Here is a 21,573-nt window from a genome sequence, read left to right as displayed (position 1 = left end):
GTAACTTCTCAGGAGACATGATTCAGCATCATCAAGTCGGCTCGCATATCGATTCACAGTCTCCGCAAAGAGGAAATTTGATCTACATGTTGTACTCGTACGTGAAATTCTCATACATTGCTAGTCGCCTTACTCCATGCATACCTGAAATAAAATAGGTCCTGGACACTTGTCCCTACAATGCATCCCTTCTCGCAGCGACCGCGTTTCTCGAGTACGGTGTAACAACCAAAAATGCTGAAATAACAAGGCAAGTTCCTCACTGCAGATGATACTGGGTCCTGTCTCCGTATCCAAAGCATTCGCATGTGTCGGCCAACAATGCTTGTTACGCCGACAGGCGGATGTACTACGACCGAGCATGGACATCGTTGATTATGTATCACTAACCACATAAGGTCGGTCGACCAGTGGTTTGAGAATGGTGATATGTCTCGACGGTTGTATCGCGCAAGCACAGAATTGTCGCAACTTGATGAAAGCGCGCTAAAAGAAAATACAAGTTCAAATACATCGAAGTCATGGGCATCGCCCTGCCATGAGTCGTGGGGTATATTTGCCGGCAAAGAAACAATCCTGAGCAGCAAAAGAGAGGGTAAAACTCCTATCTTGCTGGTGTGGCTGATGATCCTGTTCCTGCCTCGAGCTGAGAAGGTGTGGTAGTCGCATGGTTGGCACCCGACGCAAGTGGTTGTTGAGTACCGTTCGACGCGTTACCGCGAGAGCGGTCCATAAGATCATTCACCCGCAAAGGCGGGATACGACTCCTGAGTCTTGTCAAGAGGCCCTGATCTTGCTCATCCTGAGCCGCGGTGGTCGGCGTAGCCTGGTTGTGCGACGGAGCCGCTTCATGGCGCCGCCTCTCCCATATTCTTGGGGCTCTGCTGTGAGCAGGAGCACTGCTCGCCATTTGTTGCCCCGTGGCAGTCCGCACGGTACCTCTCAGGTTCCAGCCCGTAAACGTCCTCTGGGGTGAACGGGGCATGTTGAGACGCCCGTTGTTCCTCCCTGGATTGGGTGCATTGGACGATGCGGGATTCAGCGGGTCTGCGTCAGCTGGTGGAGGCCTTGGCTTAGGAGTGTAATAGTCGGCTTTGCAAAGGGGACAGCAAGCCCTTCGGTTAGTCAACCAGGGGTCGAGGCAAACAGCATGGAATGCATGACCACAGGTCAGACCGCGCACATCGTCATCGTCCTCTAGCGTGTCTATACAAATAGCACAGGTGTCGCCCGAAGTAGCCATCAGTTCAGGTGGTAGGGCGGCGTTGATGTGTTCGTCGTCCTCCTCATCATCACTTCCATGGGCCCGATCAGGATCTTTGGTCAGTATGCTAGCTTCGGTTTGCGCATGCGTGAGAGTCGTGTCGTTATCGCCGCTGCCAGACGTGCCATGCGGGCTTGCAGCTTCCGTCTTGAACTGGGGTGTGACGCTGGATTCCCGCTCCTTCGAAGGCAGTTCGGGCACAATCCCTTGCACACTTCTGACACTGTTGGCCCTGCTTGGTGGGACTGAGACACCACCCGTGGTTGGCAATCCTTCCTTCGCACGATCGGCAGCCCAAGATTTGTACTTCATCATTGGGAACTTGTCGTTGACTTCGTCCATTGTCATGAGCTTCTTCTCACGGCGGCGGCGATGCGGCCTTGTAGGCATGTTTTCGAGATTGATGGGCTCGCCATTCTCATCAAGCCCACGCATCTGGCGGTTACGGGCATTGTACCGGAAGCAGTACTTGACACCAACAATAATCCTGCCAGATGTTAGAGTCCTAGACTTGTACATATACCAACGTGGTGGTCAATGTGGCCATCTTAGCACTTACCAGAGGTTGGTGAAAACCACCCCAAATCCTAGAGCAACAAAAAACAGCAGCGGCGAGCTCGTGCCACTGTTATTGTTGCCATTGTTGCCATTGTTCCCGGTTGAAGTTGGTGTAGGATCAGGCGACGTCGTTGACAGGGAACCGCCCGTACTAAAGTAAGTCGCCGATGTTGACGTTGGTATGGGACTCGATGTCGCGGAATTTATCGCGGATGAGACGGTAGAAGCTATGGACTGTTGGGCAACAAGGTGGACAGCCCTGGCGGCGATATTGGCACTGTCGACGAGGCCTTGGTTGATGATGGCCATCTTGGGCGGTTTGAATGGATCCAAACAGACACGGCGACTGGAATCGAAAATGTCGGCGAAGCGTCCCGTGGTGCAAACAAAGGATATTCAATCAATAGCGCCTCGCAATCCGGGAAGCGGTCGGACACCTAAAATAGCGTTGCCATTTAAAGGTAAGTTGTCCTAGTGATTATGCCTCGCAATCAGTCGCATTGAAAACAAATTGAAATTCAGAATGGCGAACTTGAGCCACTGCTGGCTGGTGACAAGTTGCGACGGTAATGGTGAAGGTGATGGATCGGTGAGAACACTGACCGGGCGGGCGGGCTGGCGTGGATTATATGGAAGGCGGGTGGTGACGAACAACCACTGAAGAGAGAGAAGGGAGAGTGGGGGAAGGAGGACAGTTTATGGATCGCTAGCAGTCCATGTGTGAGTGATGAGCGTGAGCAGTCGGATCGGTCGCAAGACTGGTCGGATCTGTGGGTGGAACGGAACGTCAGGGGGGCGAACCGCAAGAGACGATGGCTGGGCAAGTGGACATGGAGTAATAATGCTGGCCATCCACATGCGACCTATACATCACTACCCCAGGCAAGAATCGCGCTTGCCAAATGCCAAATGCCATAAGTCGCAGGCGAGGGTCTAGGAGGCTAGGGGGAATTGGGTAAGGGTGTACAACTTACGGTATCGTCCAGCTCTGGGTCCGTATGGGAATCTTGGAATCTTGGCAGAGACCTCAGCTCTGCGATTTTAAACTACAATTGACCAGTATCGCACTTTTTCGTAACAGCCTTACTGTGCAACGAGGACAAGTTCTTGGTAGACCGAGGGCTCTTGGTTCTTGACACTAAGGCCTGTAACAATTAATTGATGCTCTTCGAAGTGATGGTGAACAATCCTGACGAACACGAGCTGGATCAGGTGGAAAGAAAATAATATGGACCTGTGTCGCCGTGACGTACAAAAATCCGGCCGACCAAGGTCACTTTTCAATGGTCGCCATTGTATTTAAGCAATGACATTTAAGCTTCGATATTCTACTGCGTTCATGACAAGCATTGAGGCAGGGCAAGCAAGCAAGCAGCCCTGGCCTCGAGTTATCAACTGCACATTGGTGTTTGAACCAGTCGGAACAGGCGGTGGTCAAAGTGTTCGAGGTTCTTGTTACAGATTTGCTGTTCCAAGCTGAAAGACGAAATATCTGGAGCTCGACTTGTTTGAGAAGTCAAGAAAGACTAGATCAGACGGAAACAAAGCGAGAAGAATACTCACCAGCCCTGATGCTCACGACCTGCGAATGTTAATATAGTAGAAACAACAGAGTCAACAATAGATTTGATTTTGCAAGTATTCGAAACTCATCAACGGCGCATATGTTATGCGACGACATGGTTGTAAAAAAAAGAAACCCTCCCTGCACCGGAATTAAGATGGACTTGAGGGGCGTTACAATCGTGGAACTGACGAGTCGCTTGCATGAGGGGAATTGTCAGACTGGCGCTGATAAAATCGCGACCCTCACGATCCGGTCCGAGGCCAAGCGACGCGTAGTGTTGTTCAGATTTGTTTGAAACATTGAAGAAGCGGGTTCGATATTTCCAGGTACGATTGTCCTACTGCTTTCAAGCTGAGGTAGGTTTGCCATGTGGGAAATGACCTAACGGGAGGGTGTGGTAAAAACACCCCAACATATGCATGGCTTGATCTAGCTCTGAACTCCAGGCCTGCTTGCCATTTTAGGTGCATTGAATCAGGAGTCTGCACAGGCAAATGAAGCGAACGACTCATCTCTCTCTTCACTACAGTACGGCGTTCGCTCGGAGGTTGTGCCACTCTTCCAAATTTCCAAATCTAGACGGGCGCCAACATGACGCCTTGCATGTCAGGCAAAGTATCTTTATACCTATTTTTCAGGTTTTAGCACCAAACATCCAGGGGTCCGACAGCGAAAAGCACAAAAATCTGGAATGATAACAACGGCAACATTTCGCAGGCACCGTCGCTCTCGATCCCGGCAGCTGAGTAACCATATCTGCCATCTTTAAACGACCTGTTGGTACTGTGCATGTCATGACTGCGTACGGAGGACGTTGGGATGATGCTAGAGCAGTGGTGGTGTTCGCTTGTCAGCAACACGAAGTCTGTCGAGTCGAGCACTCGAGCACTTGCAGCGATCGACGCTCGGCTTACCGAGATGGCAGCCATTAGCTATCAAGGCCATTGCTAGACGACGCCCAGTCGCTGCCAGGGGTGATAACAATCGGGAGTCGAACGACATCGTAAACAACCGCAAACAACCAGGCCATCTAAGCACTTTTGGTGTGTCGTCAGCCTGGCCAAGTCGCTCTGATAGACTTGTTGACCCGAGTTGTGAAACCATTGACATCGGTGTTGGCGAGAGACGAGCCTGGGCCTCGAGTCGGTGACCCCGCAGGGGTACTAGACATGCCCACTGCATAGTAGTCATGGAGCATAAGGCTGGTAGCGCGTTTAGTTCTTGCGATCTTCAGATACGTGTCATGAACCACAACAAAGTCGGCTTGTCTCAGCACGGCAAACCGTTCCCTACACCAAGACTTGCTAGGCAATCGCAAATAGTGGTGCACGGTCTCAGGGTCCGACAATCACTAGTGTTCTTATCTTAGACATTACAGTCAACAAATTTTGGATCCGAGCTGTGTGCCACCTGCTTCCTACGATAGTACAAAGGAATCGAAGCATCTCAAGTGATCCGATCTTTTACCATACTTTGCGACGACACACGACGACACCGTACCAACCATTGTGGTAACTGGAAGAAAGGTGTTGCCAATTGTGGCAGTGTCAGCTTATTCACGCCTTGGCTTCTTCGATCATGGACAACGATGCGACTACGCAGGTCTCTTCTCTGAGTTCAACATAGTTATCGCTATTATAAGTAAGTCCGAGCTCATTGTAGCAGTCGTAGAGCAAGGCAATGATATTCATCCCAAAACCTATGCCTATACTCGACACCAGTTGCAATCCTTTTCAACGCTCGGTAATTCCAAATTGCACATAGCCCACCACAACCATCTCTTAGCCTCAATCGGCAAAAGATCGTGAGGTATCTATCTAAAGCCGACTTCGCAGATTATGACACCACCCGGGACCTTATGAGGCAATGATGTGACTGACAGTGGATCTTAAACTCGCAATTGATAAGGTCATCTGCGACTGAGGTGGGTTATGACGTCGATCTTTCGTAGCCGTTCGCAAGAAGCTCCAACGCTCGCTGCTCACGAATCGTCTGCGCATATAGCCCAGAAAGTCGCGAGCTGCGGTAATTCCCGAGTGAACGAAGTCACGGGAATATTTCGAGCAAAAGGTATGGGGGGCGGGCTCACGCCCTAGGCTTCGTCAACAGCTATCTCTCCGGCCTCTTCGGAAACCCTTATGACTCGAGACATACTCAAATGGCTGCGTGGGCCTGAAACTGAACGGCCTTCCGGGCTGTGCTTTGCCTATGCCGCATTGCGTATGAAGCAGCGCCACGGTAATTGGATAGTTCTTACCAATTTCTTATGTTGAGGGTACTCGGGGGTCACAGCTGCATTCGTAACATCAACCTGGGAACTTGACCGAGAAAATGACAATATGCCGTGTGGAGGCCCAGAGCCAAAGTTGCACTAAGGACGCGAGACTAAATAAAACCCCCCACACTACGGAAAAGTGGATGCATTTCCGCGGTTAGATTTCTGATGAACTCCTCACCGATTCTCACCGAGCTCTCCTTTGTCCTTTGGTGGCTCCGGTCTTGGACAACCAAGGCGGTCGAGCACAACAGGGAGACACCCAACTTTCCGAAATGGCGCCTACTCAGCTTCCGGCATCCGGCAATCCTCTGTAAGTCGTGTCACGCCTTTCTTTAGGGCGAACTACAATGATCACAACGTGCACCGCTGCGTGGATGAGCCTGAATTCATGTTGGTTGGCGCGCTTGTGGCTCAGTACCTGTAGTATCAAATGCACCACCACGTGTATACTGCGCATCTTTCCGCGGCAGCCAAATTAATAGTATGTGGTATGCAGGGTCTTCTTCGACATCACTCTTGGAGGTAAGCATAGCAACCTCGTAAATGCCCTCGTCATATGGTCAACTTGGGATGGCAATGCCCTACATTAAACATCCCTGCCTATGACCCTAGATCTACCCTCACAGCCCCTTTCCTGGCCAAATCAGACTTGTCTAATTCTCTGTAGGTGAGCCGCTTGGCCGGATCACGTTCGAGCTCTTCAAAGACGTGGTTCCTCGGACAGCAGAGAACTTTAGGCAGTTCTGCACTGGCGAGTCGAAAAGCTCCATGGGCAGGCCGCAAGGGTACAAGGGTTCCAAATTCCACCGAATAGTAATTGCACTCCCCGTGGCGCAGCTGAAGGAGCACCTGTCTGACAAATATTACAGATCCCCAACTTCATGTGCCAGGGAGGTGACTTCCTCAACGGCGACGGAACCGGCAGCACTTGCATCTACGGCACCAAGTCTTTCGAAGACGAAAACTTCGCCATCAAGCACACCGAGCCCGGTCTTCTTTCCATGGCGGTAAGTTAATAATAGCCATCCATCCCCAGTCAACGTGTGCCCGTGCTGAAACAACATGCAGAATGCTGGTCCCGGGACCAACGGCTCCCAGTTCTTTATCACCACAGTACCTACTCCGTTTCTGGACAACAAGCACGTGGTTTTTGGCAGAGTCGTCGACGGCATGGATATTGTCAAGAAGATGGAGGCCACCAAGACGGGTTACCGAGGCAAGGATGTGCCCAACATGGACGTGGTTATTGCGCAGTGCGGAGAGATGTGAATGCTACCCCAAGTTAGACTCAGCTCACAGAAGGCCATATGAGTTTTCGTCAACCAACTGCGTTACTCGCTTCATGACAGATTGGAAAGTGCTCACCGCCTTGCCCAGCTGTGGATGAGAACGAGAGCGCAGAGGAGCCCAAAGTGACTACGGCATATGTAAACCAAATCGGAGCCCGATCAATGAAACGATCTGGTAACAAATCTGCAATATAAGGGGGTTACATGTGGCCCTTCGCGCAGCCCCCAAGTTACGGATTGGAGTTGATGAGAGGAAATGTATTAGGAACGATGGGATCTCTAGAAGAGTTGGTGGACAACAACAACATACGTACTAGATCATGAATTCTCACCTCTGATTTGAGGCCGGCCCTTCTCTGTAGCTAGCTATCTTTGAAAAAGTAGTCAGTCTATTTCGTGTGTGTCAACACAACTGAAACAAAATAAGTAGAAGCCTTCAATACCTCATGTTCTCATGATGTCCATGGGCTTGACCATGGCAGGGGTAGCTATCTCACAACAGGCCAGCTCGTCGCCATATGAAACTCGTGCCACCCAAAAGCGCAGTGACACCAGTAAACACAATCAAACCCCCAAATCCACCACCATACACAACGCTTGCGCTCCCCTACCACGGCGTGTCACTAAGCAGCGACTTGCTCAGAGGTCCCGAAACTACATTTCCGATTCCTCTTACGCGGCCAGCCGAATACCATACTCGGGTCGATATATCCACAACAGTCGGTATTAGTCTCCACCTCAACGGCAACTTCCTTCATGATTCCCGGCCGGGAAGAGTTGAAAGAGCCAGCGAACAGGCCGTATACCACGCAGAAGTACAGAACAGGCAGTGACGTCGACAAACCCCAGATGCAGAAGACGCCCGTCGTTGCCCCGACTGTCAAGAGCAGGCTGCACGTTGAGGGCCTGACGGGCGTATGTGGGGAGATAGATGGCTATGCCGCCATTAGTTTTCAAGTTCAGGAATACCCAGACATATTCAAAATGTCTACTCGGCAGAAAGAACCCCATAGCCTCAAAAATATTGGCCACCTGATACGACATAAGAGCCGGCAGAGTCAATAACTATAAACTGAACAGCCTTGCCGAGTTCATACCCGCCACCAGCACCCTGGGCTTGATGAACAAAAATATAACGGGACATTGTGGCTTTGGGTGACATCGGTCTTGATATTGTGAGCCAAGACTGCGTCTGTTCGTCAACTAGCGCAGCGCAAGTGTATACTAGACGCCGTCAGGTGGAGTATGCGGGGGCAATGAGTCCCACGCCGCCTGCATGGCGCTGCTCGATGTCGTGACATGAATAACTCCTTTCCATGTCTCAACTATTGAAATGACTTACATGTGGAAGCTCGCAGTCTTGTGCACAATTACATCTTGAGTCGTTGCGCGTCTCGTGGATGCATTACAGCGGTTTGTTGATTCGGTATGGCAAGGTCAAAGTCAATTAAAATTAGAGTGGTACCCATTACTCGTTGACAGCAATCTTTCGCTCAGCCGAGGTGAGACGCTGCCAAGTAACCGAACTGTGCAATAAGGACATCGAGACTCGAAGTGCGGCAAGGCTTCTATCCATTATGATTATCCGGACTGGTTGCGGTAATGATTCCAAACTTGGAACTTTAGTCCGTATTTCGATATCAGGTGTTGCGATACTATATTATTGGCCATATACCCATCCGAGTCATGTCCGGGGTATCATACAAGACTGTCGCAGATAGTCGACCAGGGTCCTCGTTAGTATCACGTTTCGAGCCTTGCGTCAAGCCCCTTTCGGAGCTATTCACTATTATACTTTTAGCATATTCCTCGTTTTCCTCCTCACGACCTCCCTAGCCTGGAACACGATACTCATCTACAACGTCTTTTATCAGCCGGCGCGAACGCCGGTCTCTTTTCGGATTCACTTTCTTCATCGGCAACATCTTCCTGATCCATGGCGAGGGCAAGATCTAAGTAAAGATCCAGATCGCCTAGCTTTTCTGGTTCGTCCTTATCGTCTCCTCGCCCAGGTGGAGGTGGCTCATCAACCCTGCAGCCGCGGTGCCCATTTTCATCTTGTTTTCCCGAGGCCAAGGCGCTGGCTGGGGTTCAGGCTGACGCGTTGAATCGATGTGATTGACATACCGGTTACCGAAAGACAACGCGGTTCCCATATCGTGGAATAAATCTACGCTCGATAGGCCGGAGTTCTGGGCTCTCGCGAGGGGTACAAGGTCAAACGGAAGGGGCCCTGGGGATGTGTGAAAGGGAAAAGGAAACTCTCAAGGAGATGGAATTACGACATATTTGACAGCCGGGGGCTTGAGTGGTGGTCCTGCTAATTGTACGTTGTCGAGGGCCTTACTAGTCTATTCATTTCGCTATTAGAAATATATGCTCAGACCTACGTCATTTATTTCGTGGAGAATTCAACTGATGTCCCCGTTAGTGTGGAACGCACTCGATCTGATAGTCTTTTCAAGGATATGGCTGATATCGGGGGGGGGGGGGGGGGGGGGGGGGGGGGCAATTGGATTTGAGCGGTTATGCGACTTCTTCCATCCCATTTAGATTGAAGCCCAACTCAATGTTGCTGTTGTGTTATGAACAACTGCACTTTGTCTAAAATCAGCGATAGCACATACGCTTTCTTTTAATAAGGTAGTGCGCCAGACGCCACGCTAATCTGAAATCAAGTCCCTCTGATCAGTTGCCACCACGTTCGTTTGATACATGGCTAACATTACTGGCATGTGCAATCAAGAACTTGCAACAGGTCAAGGCGAATTTGCAGGCTTTGGTCCAGCTCTCGTCGTTCGCAATACCCAGCTTGATGCTGAAGTGACCAATCCTATCATCGCCAATTTTGTCACCCTCGATCTTGTATGGCAGAACTAGCGCAGGCGATGCATACTCACCCCTGTCGCTGGCCTCTTGTGTCTTTTGTTGAACGAATACTCCCAGCTGTCTGACCAATTCCAGGAAAGCTACCATAGCCGTGTCAAACTTCCTGTGCCAGAGAAGGTTGAGCGGCAGATCGCCCGAGGAGAAGAGCTCTAGGACATATTTCTTCGGAGCGGGGGGAGGACCCGTACGATGAGAGCCTAAGCGACTGGAAGCTGGCGAGGGATGGTCATAACGAATAATCTTTGAAGTCGATCCCATAGGCAACGGCTCATAGCTGTCGAACTTGTACCCCAACTTGTCTGCAACGGTGACAACCAGTAACAAGGCCTGACCCCAGGCAGCATTTATCTCCGGCCAGTCTACCGGCTTTGTAGATAGTCTCCCCAGTCTGAGGCCATTGATAGTGGCGAAATTGCCGTCGTGGTGGATGGAAAAAGTGTCATTGTAGACATTCGCTCGCTGCAGCTTCGTAAGCAGCTGTGAGTCGTGGTCATATCTAGCGTTGATACTGTCTCTTTCGTTTTGAAATTCCGAAAGCGTAGTCGCGAACGCATTACGCTCCCGCCAGAACCCCTCCTCCTCGACGTCGAGGGCTCGTGATTCCTCTTCCAGCGCTGCAATTTCGTGGTCCAGAGTGTTCGTATCCTTCTCCAAGGTTTTCAGTAACTGCATCGCTTTCTCCTCCTCATTCCTTGCCTCGGTGAGGGCCTCTTCTGTTGCTGCAATGTCTTCTTCGCTGGGGACATTTGCCTGGACCTGTTTCAAGTACTCGGCGTATAAGCTACGTTCGCGGACGCTGTTCTCGAGCCTCTTCTGCAGTCCATCAACCAGCATATCGGTGCATTCGACGCAAACGGGATGATCGACATCGGAGCGCGCCGACAAGATCTCGAAGAGCTTTTGAATGCGCTCCGCTTCGTGGGGTTGCGCTATGCTGCCATCGTTACCCATGGAGAGTGGCAGCGACGACCTACGTCGTTGTCTGGGACTCGTCTGTTCTTTCGGTGCTGTGAGCCTCGGTGGCGCTACCTGAGACTCGGTGAGAAGGATAAAGGAACCGTCGCTTCGGTGCGAGTTGCCCTGTTTCTTAAACATGGACGTGACCCCATTCTTGGAGATATTGTCATAAAGACTGCGTCGTTCCGTATCATGAGGATAGGATAGCCGGGCGGAGGATGTCCGTTTGGGCTGTGGTTGCGACGACGCAGCTAGTCATGGTGAGTCAATTGGGATGCGCATGAACGGGTAGCAGAGCTTAAAGCGGAGGATGACGAACCTACTAGTAAGTTATATGCAGCTGGATTCAACTCAGTTAACGAGTTGTCAAGTTGGAGCGGAGAGCGACACTTTTGACACAACATTGCTGCGGTGTTCGGTTTTCCATGCTGCAGAGGATCTTGGTGCAAAAAGGGTGGAAGAAGAATGATGATTGTAGTACGTCTAATTAGAAAGGTCGACGTCACAAGCTTCTGAGGTTAAAGTTGCCTCATGAGCATGACACCGCAGGCTCTAGCGCAAGACCCCGGGACTCGTGCCAGATTCCCTGCTAGCATAATGTGGAACTGGCGATTGAGCAGCAAAAACGTGGGGTTGTAAGCGGACTAACAACGCGTCAAGAGCTTTCAATTACTTTTAGTTCCACGCGTTACTTATTCGCATATCGATATTGATTGGTAAATCGTTCTAGATACGGAGTGTAGACGAGTAGCGCGAGCGATGGACTGATGGCGACGACACCAATATCAACCGAGCTGGTGTAGGAATCTATTCTTACGATGTTGCCGTAGCGCGCCTGCCTGTCAACAATGGAACCGCCAACGAAACGACCGAGGGTCGGCCAAGCTACCTACGATGACAGCGATGAAGAAGTCAATGATGAGCTCTCTTTGACGCCAAGCCAATTCGACGCGCAACAAGACCCCATGTACCAGCTGGACAAACGCAGAGCCAAAGCGACATCCAAGCTGAAGTTCCGATTTGAGCACATCTTCAACAAGTACGAAAAGGACTTCGAGGGTGTAGGCGACGAGATCAACCTGCACACAGGCGAGGTAGTTGTTGATCATGGTCATATACAGTCGCTGCAGGATGAGAAGGACAGAGAAGAGGAGCTCTTGACTGACGAGGAGGAGCGCATATCACAAAGGAAGCCCTCATCTTCCAGGTCTCTCGTGGCCGGCAGGTCAATCGGCTACAATGCAGCGCATATGCTTCAAAATGGCTGGATTCAACCGCCTGCCCTGCCTGGGGGCGAACAACGCCTGTCGAGTCTCGCATTTTGCCCTCAAATCTTCGGTGCGCCAAATCCATTTGCGTCTGGGGCCCCCCTCTTCCGCAGTGGCCCGGAAGACCCAGCGTGGCAGGCTCCTGAAATTCCAGCCCCAATAATGCACAGTCAGTTTGGTTCAATGGGACAGTCGATGGGATACATGGCCTCAGAGGGTTTTGGAGAGGGCTCCGGGCTACTGAGTGGCTTATTCGGCCATCAAACGCGAAGGAGGATCACGAGTAGCAACGAATTCAGGAGGAAGTCTCTGCCGGCCTTTGCTTTAGATATGGAACGGGAAGGCAAAAATGGGAAGGAGGGAGGGGGAGAAGAAGGAAACGATGACGATGAAGAGGAGGATGAGATCTTGCTTACTACACTGCAAGATGACACTCATGGCGATGCCTCGGCTCAAGAGAGAGACAACCCTAAGGAGAGACATCTTGTGACTCTTGCTTCCATGAAGACCACATCAAAGGCGCAAGAACATGTTTTTGCGACGAGAAAACCTGGAAAGGATTCTCCGCGCCGACGGGGACGATCGAAGAAGACTCGGTCGGACGCCGAATCCACGACCACCGGTCACGCAGAACAGCCCCAAACTATCTTATCAGAAGCAACTATGGCAACTCCTGCGCCAAAAGATACCTCCGACTCGGTTTCGAAACGATCACCAAGTCCGCCTTCGGCAAAACGGAAAGCCAACGGAAAACAGTTGATCGTTGCTATAATCAGGAAACAGGATATGCTACAGAACAACAGTGACACACCCAAGCTTCAAAGCCGGCGCTCAGCACGATCACGAAAACAAACCCAATTCTATGGCCAGGTTTCTTGGTTGAAAAAACAGAGAAGGAAGGAGAAGCATAAATTCCTTCATGTTAGCCTTACGTCTGCAAATGAAAGCCCAACCAGTCCAGAGTCTACGAGACCATTTCCAAATTTGGATGATGCGACTAAAGGGGCCTTTAAGACTACTGATTCAATGGACATTGACCAGGAACAGTCTGTCGTGAGCAATGACGCTCCAGAATATGGTGGAAGCGAAACCGAGATGACTGTAGGGAAATCTGGGCTTTTAGAAGCTGAAAATGCCGAACCGCAGCATATCGAGGAAGCTGCTTCGCCAGATCATGTCCAGCTCGGAGACGCCTCACATGTCAACATTTCGGGGGCAATGTATGTCGCCCCTGATAATAAAGCTGAGCGCAAGGGACACTCAGAGGTACCCACACCCGCCGATGAAGTAACAGGGGTGGATTTGTCGGGTCCCAATCTTCTCTCTTCGACTCCAACTGCGGACGAGCCTCAAATAAAAACCAATGTGGCTGGTGTTACGGAGATCTTTACAAGAAACGAGCCAGACCCTTCCTATGCCTTCTCAGATGATGAAGATGAATATCAGAGTCCTGATCATGTGTGTATGGCCGACGCAGCCTATATGGACTCGCTAGAGAAGGCAAATTCTGGGCCTATACTCCTGGTAGCCGAAAAGACCAAAAGATCAGGCAGCACCAAGTACCAAATCGGAGAAGAAGAAGATGCGAGTGAACATGGTGAAGCTCAAACGCCGGAAGTGTTTAGCCCAGCCGAGCCTGGAGCATTCAAACAGTCACCAGCACAGCCAAATCAGCTGGGATCACCGGAGCTGGGTGCGACCAACAGTCCTGATGGCTCTCCCTCTAGTCAACGTTCAGCCGAACAGCTCCGAGCCTCGACGATTAAACTCCCCCTTAGGTCTTCAACGAAGCTAAACAGACCCAATGTTAGTCGAAACACGACCCGGGAGCAGATATCGGATCCAGCACCCCAGAGTAGCACGCCGAGCTCGTCCTTGAAGCGTCAATCGACATATTTGCCCCTTGTATCCCCACACTCTTCCCGTGCCGTACCGCAAACCCCCAGAAAGCGCTCCCTTCCATTGAAAGAAAGGGAAAGCATACGCCATCTCACGTCCTCAACCAAGAAGACCGCCATCTCGTCGATGGCTCCCGGTAATTCGGATGATGACGATGAAATAAGCATACTATCCTCATCCCACATGCCGACGTTATCCTTTCATACCAGATTTCAACAAGCTGCATCGCACATTTCGCCCTCGACACCTCGTCAGAACAGGAAGCATAGTCTTCTGTTTGAGTCAAGCACGCCATCACGTCAGCGAAGCCCGGGCCGTCCTGCAACTGAGTCGCGAGCCCAACAGAAAATGCGCAAGCAGAAACCTGCCTCATCACTTGCTTACAGCTCTCCATTGGCGTTCACGCCGAAACGGAGGAAACCGTCCAGAGGTTTAGAACATCTGGTTGAAAATCTCGTGCGTACTCCTGGTGGAACCGTAAGGAGGTGTGGTGAAGAGGGCTTCTCGTGTGATCGGGACTTCTGCTTTACGTGTTGCAAATAGAGCATCATTGGTCAGATCGACACAGTCAGGGGATTCCACGGACTTTTGGCAATCCGATATGGATATTACATGGTTAACAGGGGACCATGCTTCCACTGGCAAGAAATACCAGGTACCGTTGTGTATATATATCACCCCAAGTATCACCTTAGCTTGTTTATGTTTCCTGCCGCGTGCTACCGGCTCTTGGAATCCCCAGTCTGTCTATTAAAACGTATCTGTCAATGACGATGGCATTCAGTGGCACAAATAATCCATACAACCTGGCTCTTCATAAGCGCTCCTTGATGTCAAGTCTCAGCCTATTGTGACTGTGTGAATAGCGATTCAGTCTGGGATAAGTGGTTCAACACGAGAAAATCAAATTGTTACCGCCTATCTACGCTACTGGTAAAACCGTATTGTCGAGTGGTTTGTTAACCGCGAAATTCGATGTGGCCGGGGGAGGTGATGCGATGATTGAGCGCGAAATGGGGAATAATTCCTATTATGCAATGCTCCATAAACACATACGCGTCATCAGTCAAGGCATAACTCTCGAAACGCCGGATCGAGTTCGAGAAACCATCCATCCGCCATCACTCGCATACCATAAGTTTTGACGTCCAGAAGTCTTCAAACTCCTATGTCGCATAATCCTCAATCGCTAATCGAATCCATTCGAGGCTCACCACCGTTAATTCAGGACATTGGTCTGGACTAGTAAAGTCTGAAGAAACCGTCGGTTGGTATAGCATGTCTCTCATTGCAGGATGTTGGTTTCCTGCTGTGGCCGAACAGGAATGGGATGCCAGTATAAGTCTATTTAGGTGAGGGTGGTTTTTGTGTTGGCGCGAGAAGAGGCCTGGGGGCTTGGAGGCGAAACCGTTGCCAGAGCTGAGTCCTGATCCAACATCGTAGAGATGCCGCATTGTGCTATATGAGCCAGGGGTATCTCAAGAATGAATAAGAAGTGACTAGCAGCGATCCTTATCCTCACGACTCGGAGCTCACGGTGGCGCCGCCGAGATAGTTGGTCAGCGTCGCCTCGTCTCGAATCGGAGCGAAATAGGGATGTCCCATAGCTTCTTTAGCCGTCAAACGTTCCTAAAAAAGGTCAGCAAGTTAGCAACAATGCTGCATTGGGCTGTGCAGATTTTGTGCTTACCTGGTGGTCGTATCTGAGGAGTTTGTCCAAGAAGTCAATAGCTTCATTGCTGACGAAACGCTGGTTCTCAGAGTTGACGAAGCTGTGCCACGGCTTCTTCTGGAATCTCCCCAAAATGTCATCATACTGTGGGTCGAGCTCGATCTCGTACTTGTCAAGGTAATCGAACAGATCATCGGTACCAAGAACCTTGGCAATCTTGACAAGTTGGTCAGAATTGCTGTTGCCGTGGAAGAAGGGTTCCTTCCTAAAGATCATGGACGCGAACATGGCGCCCAAGCTCCACATATCCAAACTGTAATCATATTCCTGGAAATCCACCAACAGCTCTGGTCCCTTGAAGTATCGGGAAGCGACGCGCACGTTATACTCTGTGCCGGGGTGATAGAACTCGGCTAGGCCCCAGTCGATGAGACGTAACTAAAGGGGCACGTCAGCTTTGACAATACAGATGTGAGTATAAAAATCATACCTTTCTGTTCTCATGATCGATCATAACGTTGTGAGGTTTGACGTCTCTGTGCATGATGCCCTTGCTGTGACAATAGTCGAGTGCCTTGAGAAGTTCGAAGATGTAGTATCGGACGTCGATGTCGTTGAACTTGGGGTACAGGCTCCTGAAGTCCGTGTTGTTGACATGCTCAAAGATCAGAGAGGGGGTTTTGCTCTAGACGTCACAATGTTCATGTCAGTCTAGGTCGTAGATTCAAACAATAGCAACCCCGAAGAACACCAAAAGCCATATGGTACCACGGCCGGCAATCCATGTCCTGATGCCATATGCAAACGAGCTTACGAGGGAGTTGCTGCCTACCTGACTGTCCCTCACGACGTCGAGCAGGGCAACAATGTTGGGACCACCCGACAGGTTTTGCAGAATCTTGATCTCTCGCTTGATCTTCTTCTTCTTGACGGGCTTGAGGACCTTGATGACGCATTTCTGGTAGTTGACGATGTTAATGCCCTCGAACACTTCAGAGTATTTGCCGCGGCCTGTAAGGTAAAAGTATTCGGTCAGTCACATGTTGATGTATGGAATGGCAGAAGAGACGCGAAAGGAGGCAGGAGAACGCAACGTACCGATCTTGCGCACGACTTCGTAGTTTTCCAGAACACCCCAACCTGACAACAATGTTAGCTTCGATCGCAGATACGAAATTTACCATGTCCTCTGAGAGCAAGAAGTATTGGCACCGGCCAGGATTCTCGAGGTCGCAAGACATGGCAGACAGGTCAACCAGACTCGACTCACTGATGTTGACGCTGTCGTAGTCCCAATAGCTTCTGGGCATATTCTGGTTGACGTCGGCATATACGCGCGCCATGATTGCGTTTCGTGTCGTCGTCGACGAGCGCGAGGCTGGACGCTGGATAGGATCGATGCGGTCTGCTGGGTGGGTGGACGGCTGAGGGGTAGCGGCCAGGCGTCGCAGTTGATCCCCAAACCGCTGGCAATTTTTGGCGGGATGTGATATATTGAAGTGGGATGTACGGGCCAATCAAGAGGATTCGCAAGAAACGGGTCTGTGGTTTGGGCATGGCACGGTTCCCCGCGCAGCCCGCGCCTGCCTGATTACCGGTTTGAGCACGTTCTGCGCTTGTCCAGCCAATTATAAAACTGGTGTGCTCGGAGCGGCTATATCTTTTTTCCTGTCAAACTTGGGTGCGTGAGGGTAGATTCCCAAGGTTTCATCTGCACCATTCCAGGTTGGAACTAATTGAGCTGTGTACTTAGTTGAAACCAAATACGAGTTGTTGTCGCAAAATTTTCTCGACTTGAATCAAGGTTGGAATCGCTCAACAATCAGGGGTTCTTTCTGCGAGAAGACCAGCATTTGCACTACGGGTTCCGGTTACATTGAATCATGTATACGATGGGGAAATTGGTTGTAGTATTATGTGGCCAATTCATCTACTACCAAGGATGTCTGACGTAAATACAACTAAATGTTCCTGTTACACCACAACTGAGTAGCACCAAACAATAATGAGGCCAGTTTCAGAGTAACAAAACTAGCCGTGCTTACCCCCATCTAACACAACATCCTTCTCATTTCAACCCCACCTTGGTTTACAATAGAATTGAAGAGAGACCCCGATGGTTTTAAGCAGCGCCTTACGCGCCCTATTTCTTTTGCTAATAAAGGTAATATGTAAAGCCGCTACGGCCTTACGCTATAGCATCCACCCGTCTATCACCAGACTACGCCTATGACGGGGATAATTACTAGGAAGCCTAATCTTATTCCGGAGCCTACCATCGAGCCTTTCGTAGCTAGTACATCCCTATACAGGCTACCGCTAGTTAACGTCTACATCTACGAAGGCCTGAAACCGATGAATCATGCATAGGTGCTTGAAAACCGCCATAAAGTCATTCTACGGACTTTCGGGTCCTTATCTTAGAGACGGGCCCGGGCTACTTCGTCGTACTTCTAGTTAAATTACGCATAGAAAGGGAGCAATGATCGATAAATTTATATAGATACGCCCCGGACGTTCGACAAGCTGTATAACCTCACAGCCATACGTAGTAGCCAAGACAATCACAATAAGCTATGCCGTCCGACAAGCAGTTAGAGCTTGATGCTTTGCTTGAATGCAAACCGCCCCCCTCCTCATCCCCCTTTTAAAAGGGTGAGTTGCATTACTGATTCGCATGGAGGTGGCTGGAATAATGGCACTTTGCACTTAATGTAAGAGGCCCTCTTTACCATCCTAGCAATGGCCATAGTGGACTCGGATAGCTCAACTCATCAGTCCTGTAGTCAAGGCTTAACAGCTTCCGTTTGGACGCTTTGCCTCACCCATAGGGATCCAAGCCCGGTGCCTTGAGCCGGCAAACAAGATGCAACAGTTCAACCCAGAAAGCAAAGCAGAGAGAACCCTCACAATGCCAGAAATGCTTCCGAAGTCTCATGCTGTGGGGGCGGTTTGGGTTCAAGTAGAGGAGCATAAAATGCATCCACAAGCACGCAGCAGTATTTTGCTGCCGGGCAAGGCGTTTACACCCGAGTTATGCACGTCAACTGCGGCCTTCAACCACTACATACAGCATCGTCTAGATTTTACAACTTAAAAAGGCTGCGGGAGCTGGATGCGTTATGGTTCGGGTAGATTTCACGGTGGTCGTATTAGACACGTAATCTTGGCAGCGTAGAAATAGTCAATAAAAGGGCTGGTACTATGTTGCCAATTAGCTTCTGGATGTCGCAAAGTCTTCTAGTAGAGGGTTTTGTGGTTCAGTGCTTTCAGAGAGAAGATTATTTTATTCGACATACATCCTGCTTTAAATCCAGATCCATTGGCCAGGCCGACTTCACTGAGCTTTTGCAAGACTTCCGGCTAAGGATGACGATATAGGTTCTCATCATGCATAGGTTGAATAGGGTGGTGAAGAGTTATGTACTGACCTTACTGCATACAGTGATTCATACAGATACCCATAGGTTCAAGCTCAAGGGGTGGCCATCCATTCAAACCTTATTCAATGCCAGGATAGGATGCAACCACAGAGGCTCAGTCGTCGTACGATATCTTTCGTCTCTGTGCCGCCGAGCCGGTAACTGAACGCGTGCCTGCTTCATCGTCATAGTCTAAGCTGTCCATGCCAGATTCTACAACATCCCAAGTTCTCTTGCGTAGGTCGGGTTTGATGGTTTGCTTGAACCATCCCGCATCGCCCCTTTGAGGTTTCTGATTCTGGACCTTGTGCTTAGGCTTCTTCCGCTTCTTCTTCTTCTTAGAAGAGGTGCTCGACCGCTTCGGTTTTGGCGTGTCTGAATCCAGCTGCCCCTCTTCGCTTTCAGATCCATATGTATAGTCAGCTTCAGCTAGCCGGACGCTTTCGAGTTTGTGTGGTGTCCCATCATCTTCCGAGCCCTTCGGTGCCTTTGAACAATCAATACCCTTAGCGGCCTTGGATTCCTCGCGTCGGAGAGCTTCAAGTTCAGAATGTCGGAAGATGGCGATTTGTTCGTCGGTGAGGGTGCGTTTGACACCATCGGGGTAGTAGCCTAGTCCATCGTCTTCCTGTTCCTCCTCCTCGTAAACCTCATAAAGAGTTTCGTCGTGGTATCGCTCGTCTGTTGGGAGTGATTGGAGGAAGTTGGTGCTAAAAAATTGGGCGGCAGCAGCAGAGAAGTGCGTGTTGTGGAAAGCCTCGAGGTCTGCCTGCGAAACATTAACAATATGTTTCAAGAGGGCTGCATCATGTAAACGAACCTGCGAGACATACAGAGCTTCAAAGGGCTTTGGGGCATGTGAAGCAGTCGCCATACTGGCTTCGCAGCCGTTGGCCCGAATTATATAGGGAAATACTTTTACTTGACAGGAAAGGAATTGAACGTCGCACTTGTTGAGATTGGAGCTTGAATCCATCTGTATGCACGGCCCTCAATAGGTTTAGCTGACCGCCACGCTACCCTGGAGCAACACCGAACTTCGTCATCACCAAATACTAGGTTGACCAAAGTGATTGTGTACCGGTACATACATACACAGCTATGTCCTAACAAAGTCATTGTGTTTCTGCAATTCATGCAAAGATGACAGAAGATAGAAATACATAGTCGTTTCTCATAGCTCATAGCGTTCGTGGTCATGCCGATCAAACGCCTTGCCAAAGCAGATACAGTCCTGCAGCATATGCAGAAACCAAACCACAGCTCATTTCTCGCCAGCAAATATACCTTCATTTTCTCCGTACTGTGCTCAATGCTTGCTTGACACCACGTGATGCTATGCCAGAGACTGCCTCATACCTCCCCCAAGTCCATCTGAGGCCGAAAATGGCGTTTCTGGGAACATAATACCTAGAAGAGGCCGAGATCTTCGTGGTGATGACCGAAAGCATCCCCAAAGGTCTGTACTCCGTCATGTCTCGATCCATAAATCGACTGCGACACCAAATATGCAGCATACATGTGTAGGACCTCGGTCCCTCACTACTTCACTCCAGTCATCCGCCTTCCGGCTAGGGTGGAGGTGGTCACGACTGACTAAGAAGTGCCAGGGCACTCTGGAAAGCCTTCACAACCTCGCCGACTTATTCGGTCAGCAAGAGGCCGGTCAATGCAAGGGTCGAACTCACGATGTTTCTTCTTCTGCTCAAGTTTCGATTCGGAGATGTTAACGTATCTTGTACGAGTTTGCAGGCTAGTTGCTGTGAGTGAATTGATACAATCAAAAATGCACTTAGCCACCCACCGTTTGACTGCTCGCTCGTTGTCATGACTTGAGGATGTCGACGCCCAAACATTGAAGTACTATGAACGATGTCAGACAGGGCATTGAATAGCATAATAAAGATTAAGCCATCCGCACCTTGACAAGCTGGTCAAACTCCTCAAGAAGCTGGTGTTCTTGCTTGTCCGCATCGGCAAGAGCATGCATGTAGCGGGCCTCGAACTCATCCCAGTCAAAGGCAGCTAGATGACCCGGGGTACTGGGGGAGCGCTGGCTCTCCTCCGATTTTTGGAGCTGTCGCTGACTGGGCTCTGGGGTTTGGTGTCTTCGCGGGTTAGGGGCCGGCTGTTCGGTATGAGCCCTTCCATTTCGCTTGACCGATTGCTTCAGCCGTGCAGGCATCGGATCAGACACGCTGTTCTCATCCTTGTGACTTGGCAGTACGTTCATGGATGTGTCGCCATCGACGTTCTGCTGGCTCGCTGAAATTTTCTCCGGCGACGCCTCGCCCTTCACAGGAGAATGGGATGGAGGTGTGGTAGTCATGCCTGGTGGCTCCTTCATTGGACTACTCTGACGTGGCTGGTTGCTTCCCCTAAGATATTTCTGAAGTCCTCTGTAGGGCTCCGAAACAGCCGAATCGGCTGCGAACAATGCTTTCGTCGAGCTTGCTCGAGGATACTCCAACTACTGGCGTATTCACTCACTCACTCATGGAAATGCGCGC

General features: G+C 50.4%; 9 protein-coding genes across 9 annotated transcripts; 4 read left to right on the top strand and 5 right to left on the bottom strand.

Moving 5' to 3' along the window:
* Positions 1-604: 604 nt before the first annotated feature.
* On the bottom strand, positions 605-2,131 carry BCR38DRAFT_414939 (uncharacterized protein; the record flags this gene model as incomplete). Its single annotated transcript, XM_040858986.1, has 2 exons — positions 605-1,751; positions 1,824-2,131. 2 exons carry the CDS (start codon positions 2,129-2,131, stop codon positions 605-607), a joined length of 1,455 nt encoding a protein of 484 aa, XP_040709639.1.
* Positions 2,132-3,132: 1,001 nt separating this feature from the next.
* BCR38DRAFT_452438 (uncharacterized protein) lies at positions 3,133-3,819 on the top strand. The gene has a single exon (XM_040861523.1). It carries the CDS (start codon positions 3,487-3,489, stop codon positions 3,682-3,684), a length of 198 nt encoding a protein of 65 aa, XP_040709638.1. The 5' UTR covers positions 3,133-3,486; the 3' UTR covers positions 3,685-3,819.
* A 2,349-nt stretch (positions 3,820-6,168) lies between these two features.
* On the top strand, positions 6,169-7,436 carry BCR38DRAFT_452431 (cyclophilin-like domain-containing protein). Its single transcript, XM_040861522.1, has 3 exons — positions 6,169-6,480; positions 6,537-6,674; positions 6,736-7,436. Exons 1-3 carry the CDS (start codon positions 6,436-6,438, stop codon positions 6,934-6,936), a joined length of 384 nt encoding a protein of 127 aa, XP_040709637.1. The 5' UTR covers positions 6,169-6,435; the 3' UTR covers positions 6,937-7,436.
* Positions 7,437-7,712: 276 nt separating this feature from the next.
* BCR38DRAFT_414937 (uncharacterized protein) lies at positions 7,713-8,021 on the top strand (the record flags this gene model as incomplete). Its single annotated transcript, XM_040858985.1, has 1 exon — positions 7,713-8,021. One exon carries the CDS (start codon positions 7,713-7,715, stop codon positions 8,019-8,021), a length of 309 nt encoding a protein of 102 aa, XP_040709636.1.
* A 1,441-nt stretch (positions 8,022-9,462) lies between these two features.
* On the bottom strand, positions 9,463-11,326 carry BCR38DRAFT_452428 (autophagy protein Apg6). The gene is made up of 2 exons (XM_040861521.1): positions 11,122-11,326; positions 9,463-11,053 (listed from the first exon to the last, which is right to left on the bottom strand). Exons 1-2 carry the CDS (start codon positions 11,204-11,206, stop codon positions 9,645-9,647), a joined length of 1,494 nt encoding a protein of 497 aa, XP_040709635.1. The 5' UTR covers positions 11,207-11,326; the 3' UTR covers positions 9,463-9,644.
* A 13-nt stretch (positions 11,327-11,339) lies between these two features.
* On the top strand, positions 11,340-14,999 carry BCR38DRAFT_125058 (uncharacterized protein). Its single transcript, XM_040853506.1, has one exon. The coding sequence runs from the start codon at positions 11,651-11,653 to the stop codon at positions 14,510-14,512; it is 2,862 nt and encodes a 953-aa protein (XP_040709634.1). The 5' UTR covers positions 11,340-11,650; the 3' UTR covers positions 14,513-14,999.
* On the bottom strand, positions 15,000-17,186 carry BCR38DRAFT_125070 (casein kinase II alpha subunit CKA). Its single transcript, XM_040853507.1, has 6 exons — positions 16,912-17,186; positions 16,740-16,781; positions 16,474-16,652; positions 16,132-16,326; positions 15,660-16,079; positions 15,000-15,598 (listed from the first exon to the last, which is right to left on the bottom strand). Exons 1-6 carry the CDS (start codon positions 16,982-16,984, stop codon positions 15,488-15,490), a joined length of 1,020 nt encoding a protein of 339 aa, XP_040709633.1. The 5' UTR covers positions 16,985-17,186; the 3' UTR covers positions 15,000-15,487.
* Positions 17,187-18,850: 1,664 nt separating this feature from the next.
* On the bottom strand, positions 18,851-20,001 carry BCR38DRAFT_452417 (uncharacterized protein). The gene is made up of 2 exons (XM_040861520.1): positions 19,884-20,001; positions 18,851-19,832 (listed from the first exon to the last, which is right to left on the bottom strand). The coding sequence occupies exons 1-2, from the start codon at positions 19,935-19,937 to the stop codon at positions 19,179-19,181; spliced, it is 708 nt and encodes a 235-aa protein (XP_040709632.1). The 5' UTR covers positions 19,938-20,001; the 3' UTR covers positions 18,851-19,178.
* A 648-nt stretch (positions 20,002-20,649) lies between these two features.
* BCR38DRAFT_491112 (uncharacterized protein) lies at positions 20,650-21,392 on the bottom strand (the record flags this gene model as incomplete). Its single annotated transcript, XM_040864617.1, has 4 exons — positions 20,650-20,705; positions 20,752-20,816; positions 20,868-20,926; positions 20,985-21,392. 4 exons carry the CDS (start codon positions 21,390-21,392, stop codon positions 20,650-20,652), a joined length of 588 nt encoding a protein of 195 aa, XP_040709631.1.
* Between the last annotated feature and the right edge of the window lie 181 nt (positions 21,393-21,573).

The sequence above is a fragment of the Pseudomassariella vexata genome, assembly GCF_002105095.1.
Source record: "Pseudomassariella vexata strain CBS 129021 chromosome Unknown BCR38scaffold_27, whole genome shotgun sequence".
NCBI classification, from domain to species: domain Eukaryota; kingdom Fungi; phylum Ascomycota; class Sordariomycetes; order Amphisphaeriales; family Pseudomassariaceae; genus Pseudomassariella; species Pseudomassariella vexata.
Note: the sequence above shows the minus strand (reverse complement) of the source record. Positions and strands in the feature narration are given on the sequence as shown.

Coding starts and splice junctions, on each gene's coding strand:
- BCR38DRAFT_452417 (XM_040861520.1), bottom strand. CDS start 19,937: ATGGCGACTGCTTCACATGCCCCAAAGCCCTTTGAAGCTCTGTATGTC. Junction 19,833..19,883: donor AAGCTCTGTATGTCTCGCAG/GTTCGTTTACAT, acceptor AATGTTTCGCAG/GCAGACCTCGAGGCTTTCCA.
- BCR38DRAFT_125070 (XM_040853507.1), bottom strand. CDS start 16,984: ATGGCGCGCGTATATGCCGACGTCAACCAGAATATGCCCAGAAGCTAT. Junction 16,653..16,739: donor CGAAGTCGTGCGCAAGATCG/GTACGTTGCGTT, acceptor TTTACCTTACAG/GCCGCGGCAAATACTCTGAA. Junction 16,327..16,473: donor ACGTCGTGAGGGACAGTCAG/GTAGGCAGCAAC, acceptor TGTGACGTCTAG/AGCAAAACCCCCTCTCTGAT.
- BCR38DRAFT_452438 (XM_040861523.1), top strand. CDS start 3,487: ATGTTATGCGACGACATGGTTGTAAAAAAAAGAAACCCTCCCTGCACC.
- BCR38DRAFT_452428 (XM_040861521.1), bottom strand. CDS start 11,206: ATGTTGTGTCAAAAGTGTCGCTCTCCGCTCCAACTTGACAACTCGTTA. Junction 11,054..11,121: donor TGCATATAACTTACTAGTAG/GTTCGTCATCCT, acceptor CACCATGACTAG/CTGCGTCGTCGCAACCACAG.
- BCR38DRAFT_125058 (XM_040853506.1), top strand. CDS start 11,651: ATGGAACCGCCAACGAAACGACCGAGGGTCGGCCAAGCTACCTACGAT.
- BCR38DRAFT_452431 (XM_040861522.1), top strand. CDS start 6,436: ATGGGCAGGCCGCAAGGGTACAAGGGTTCCAAATTCCACCGAATA. Junction 6,481..6,536: donor GTTCCAAATTCCACCGAATA/GTAATTGCACTC, acceptor CAAATATTACAG/ATCCCCAACTTCATGTGCCA. Junction 6,675..6,735: donor CCGGTCTTCTTTCCATGGCG/GTAAGTTAATAA, acceptor AACAACATGCAG/AATGCTGGTCCCGGGACCAA.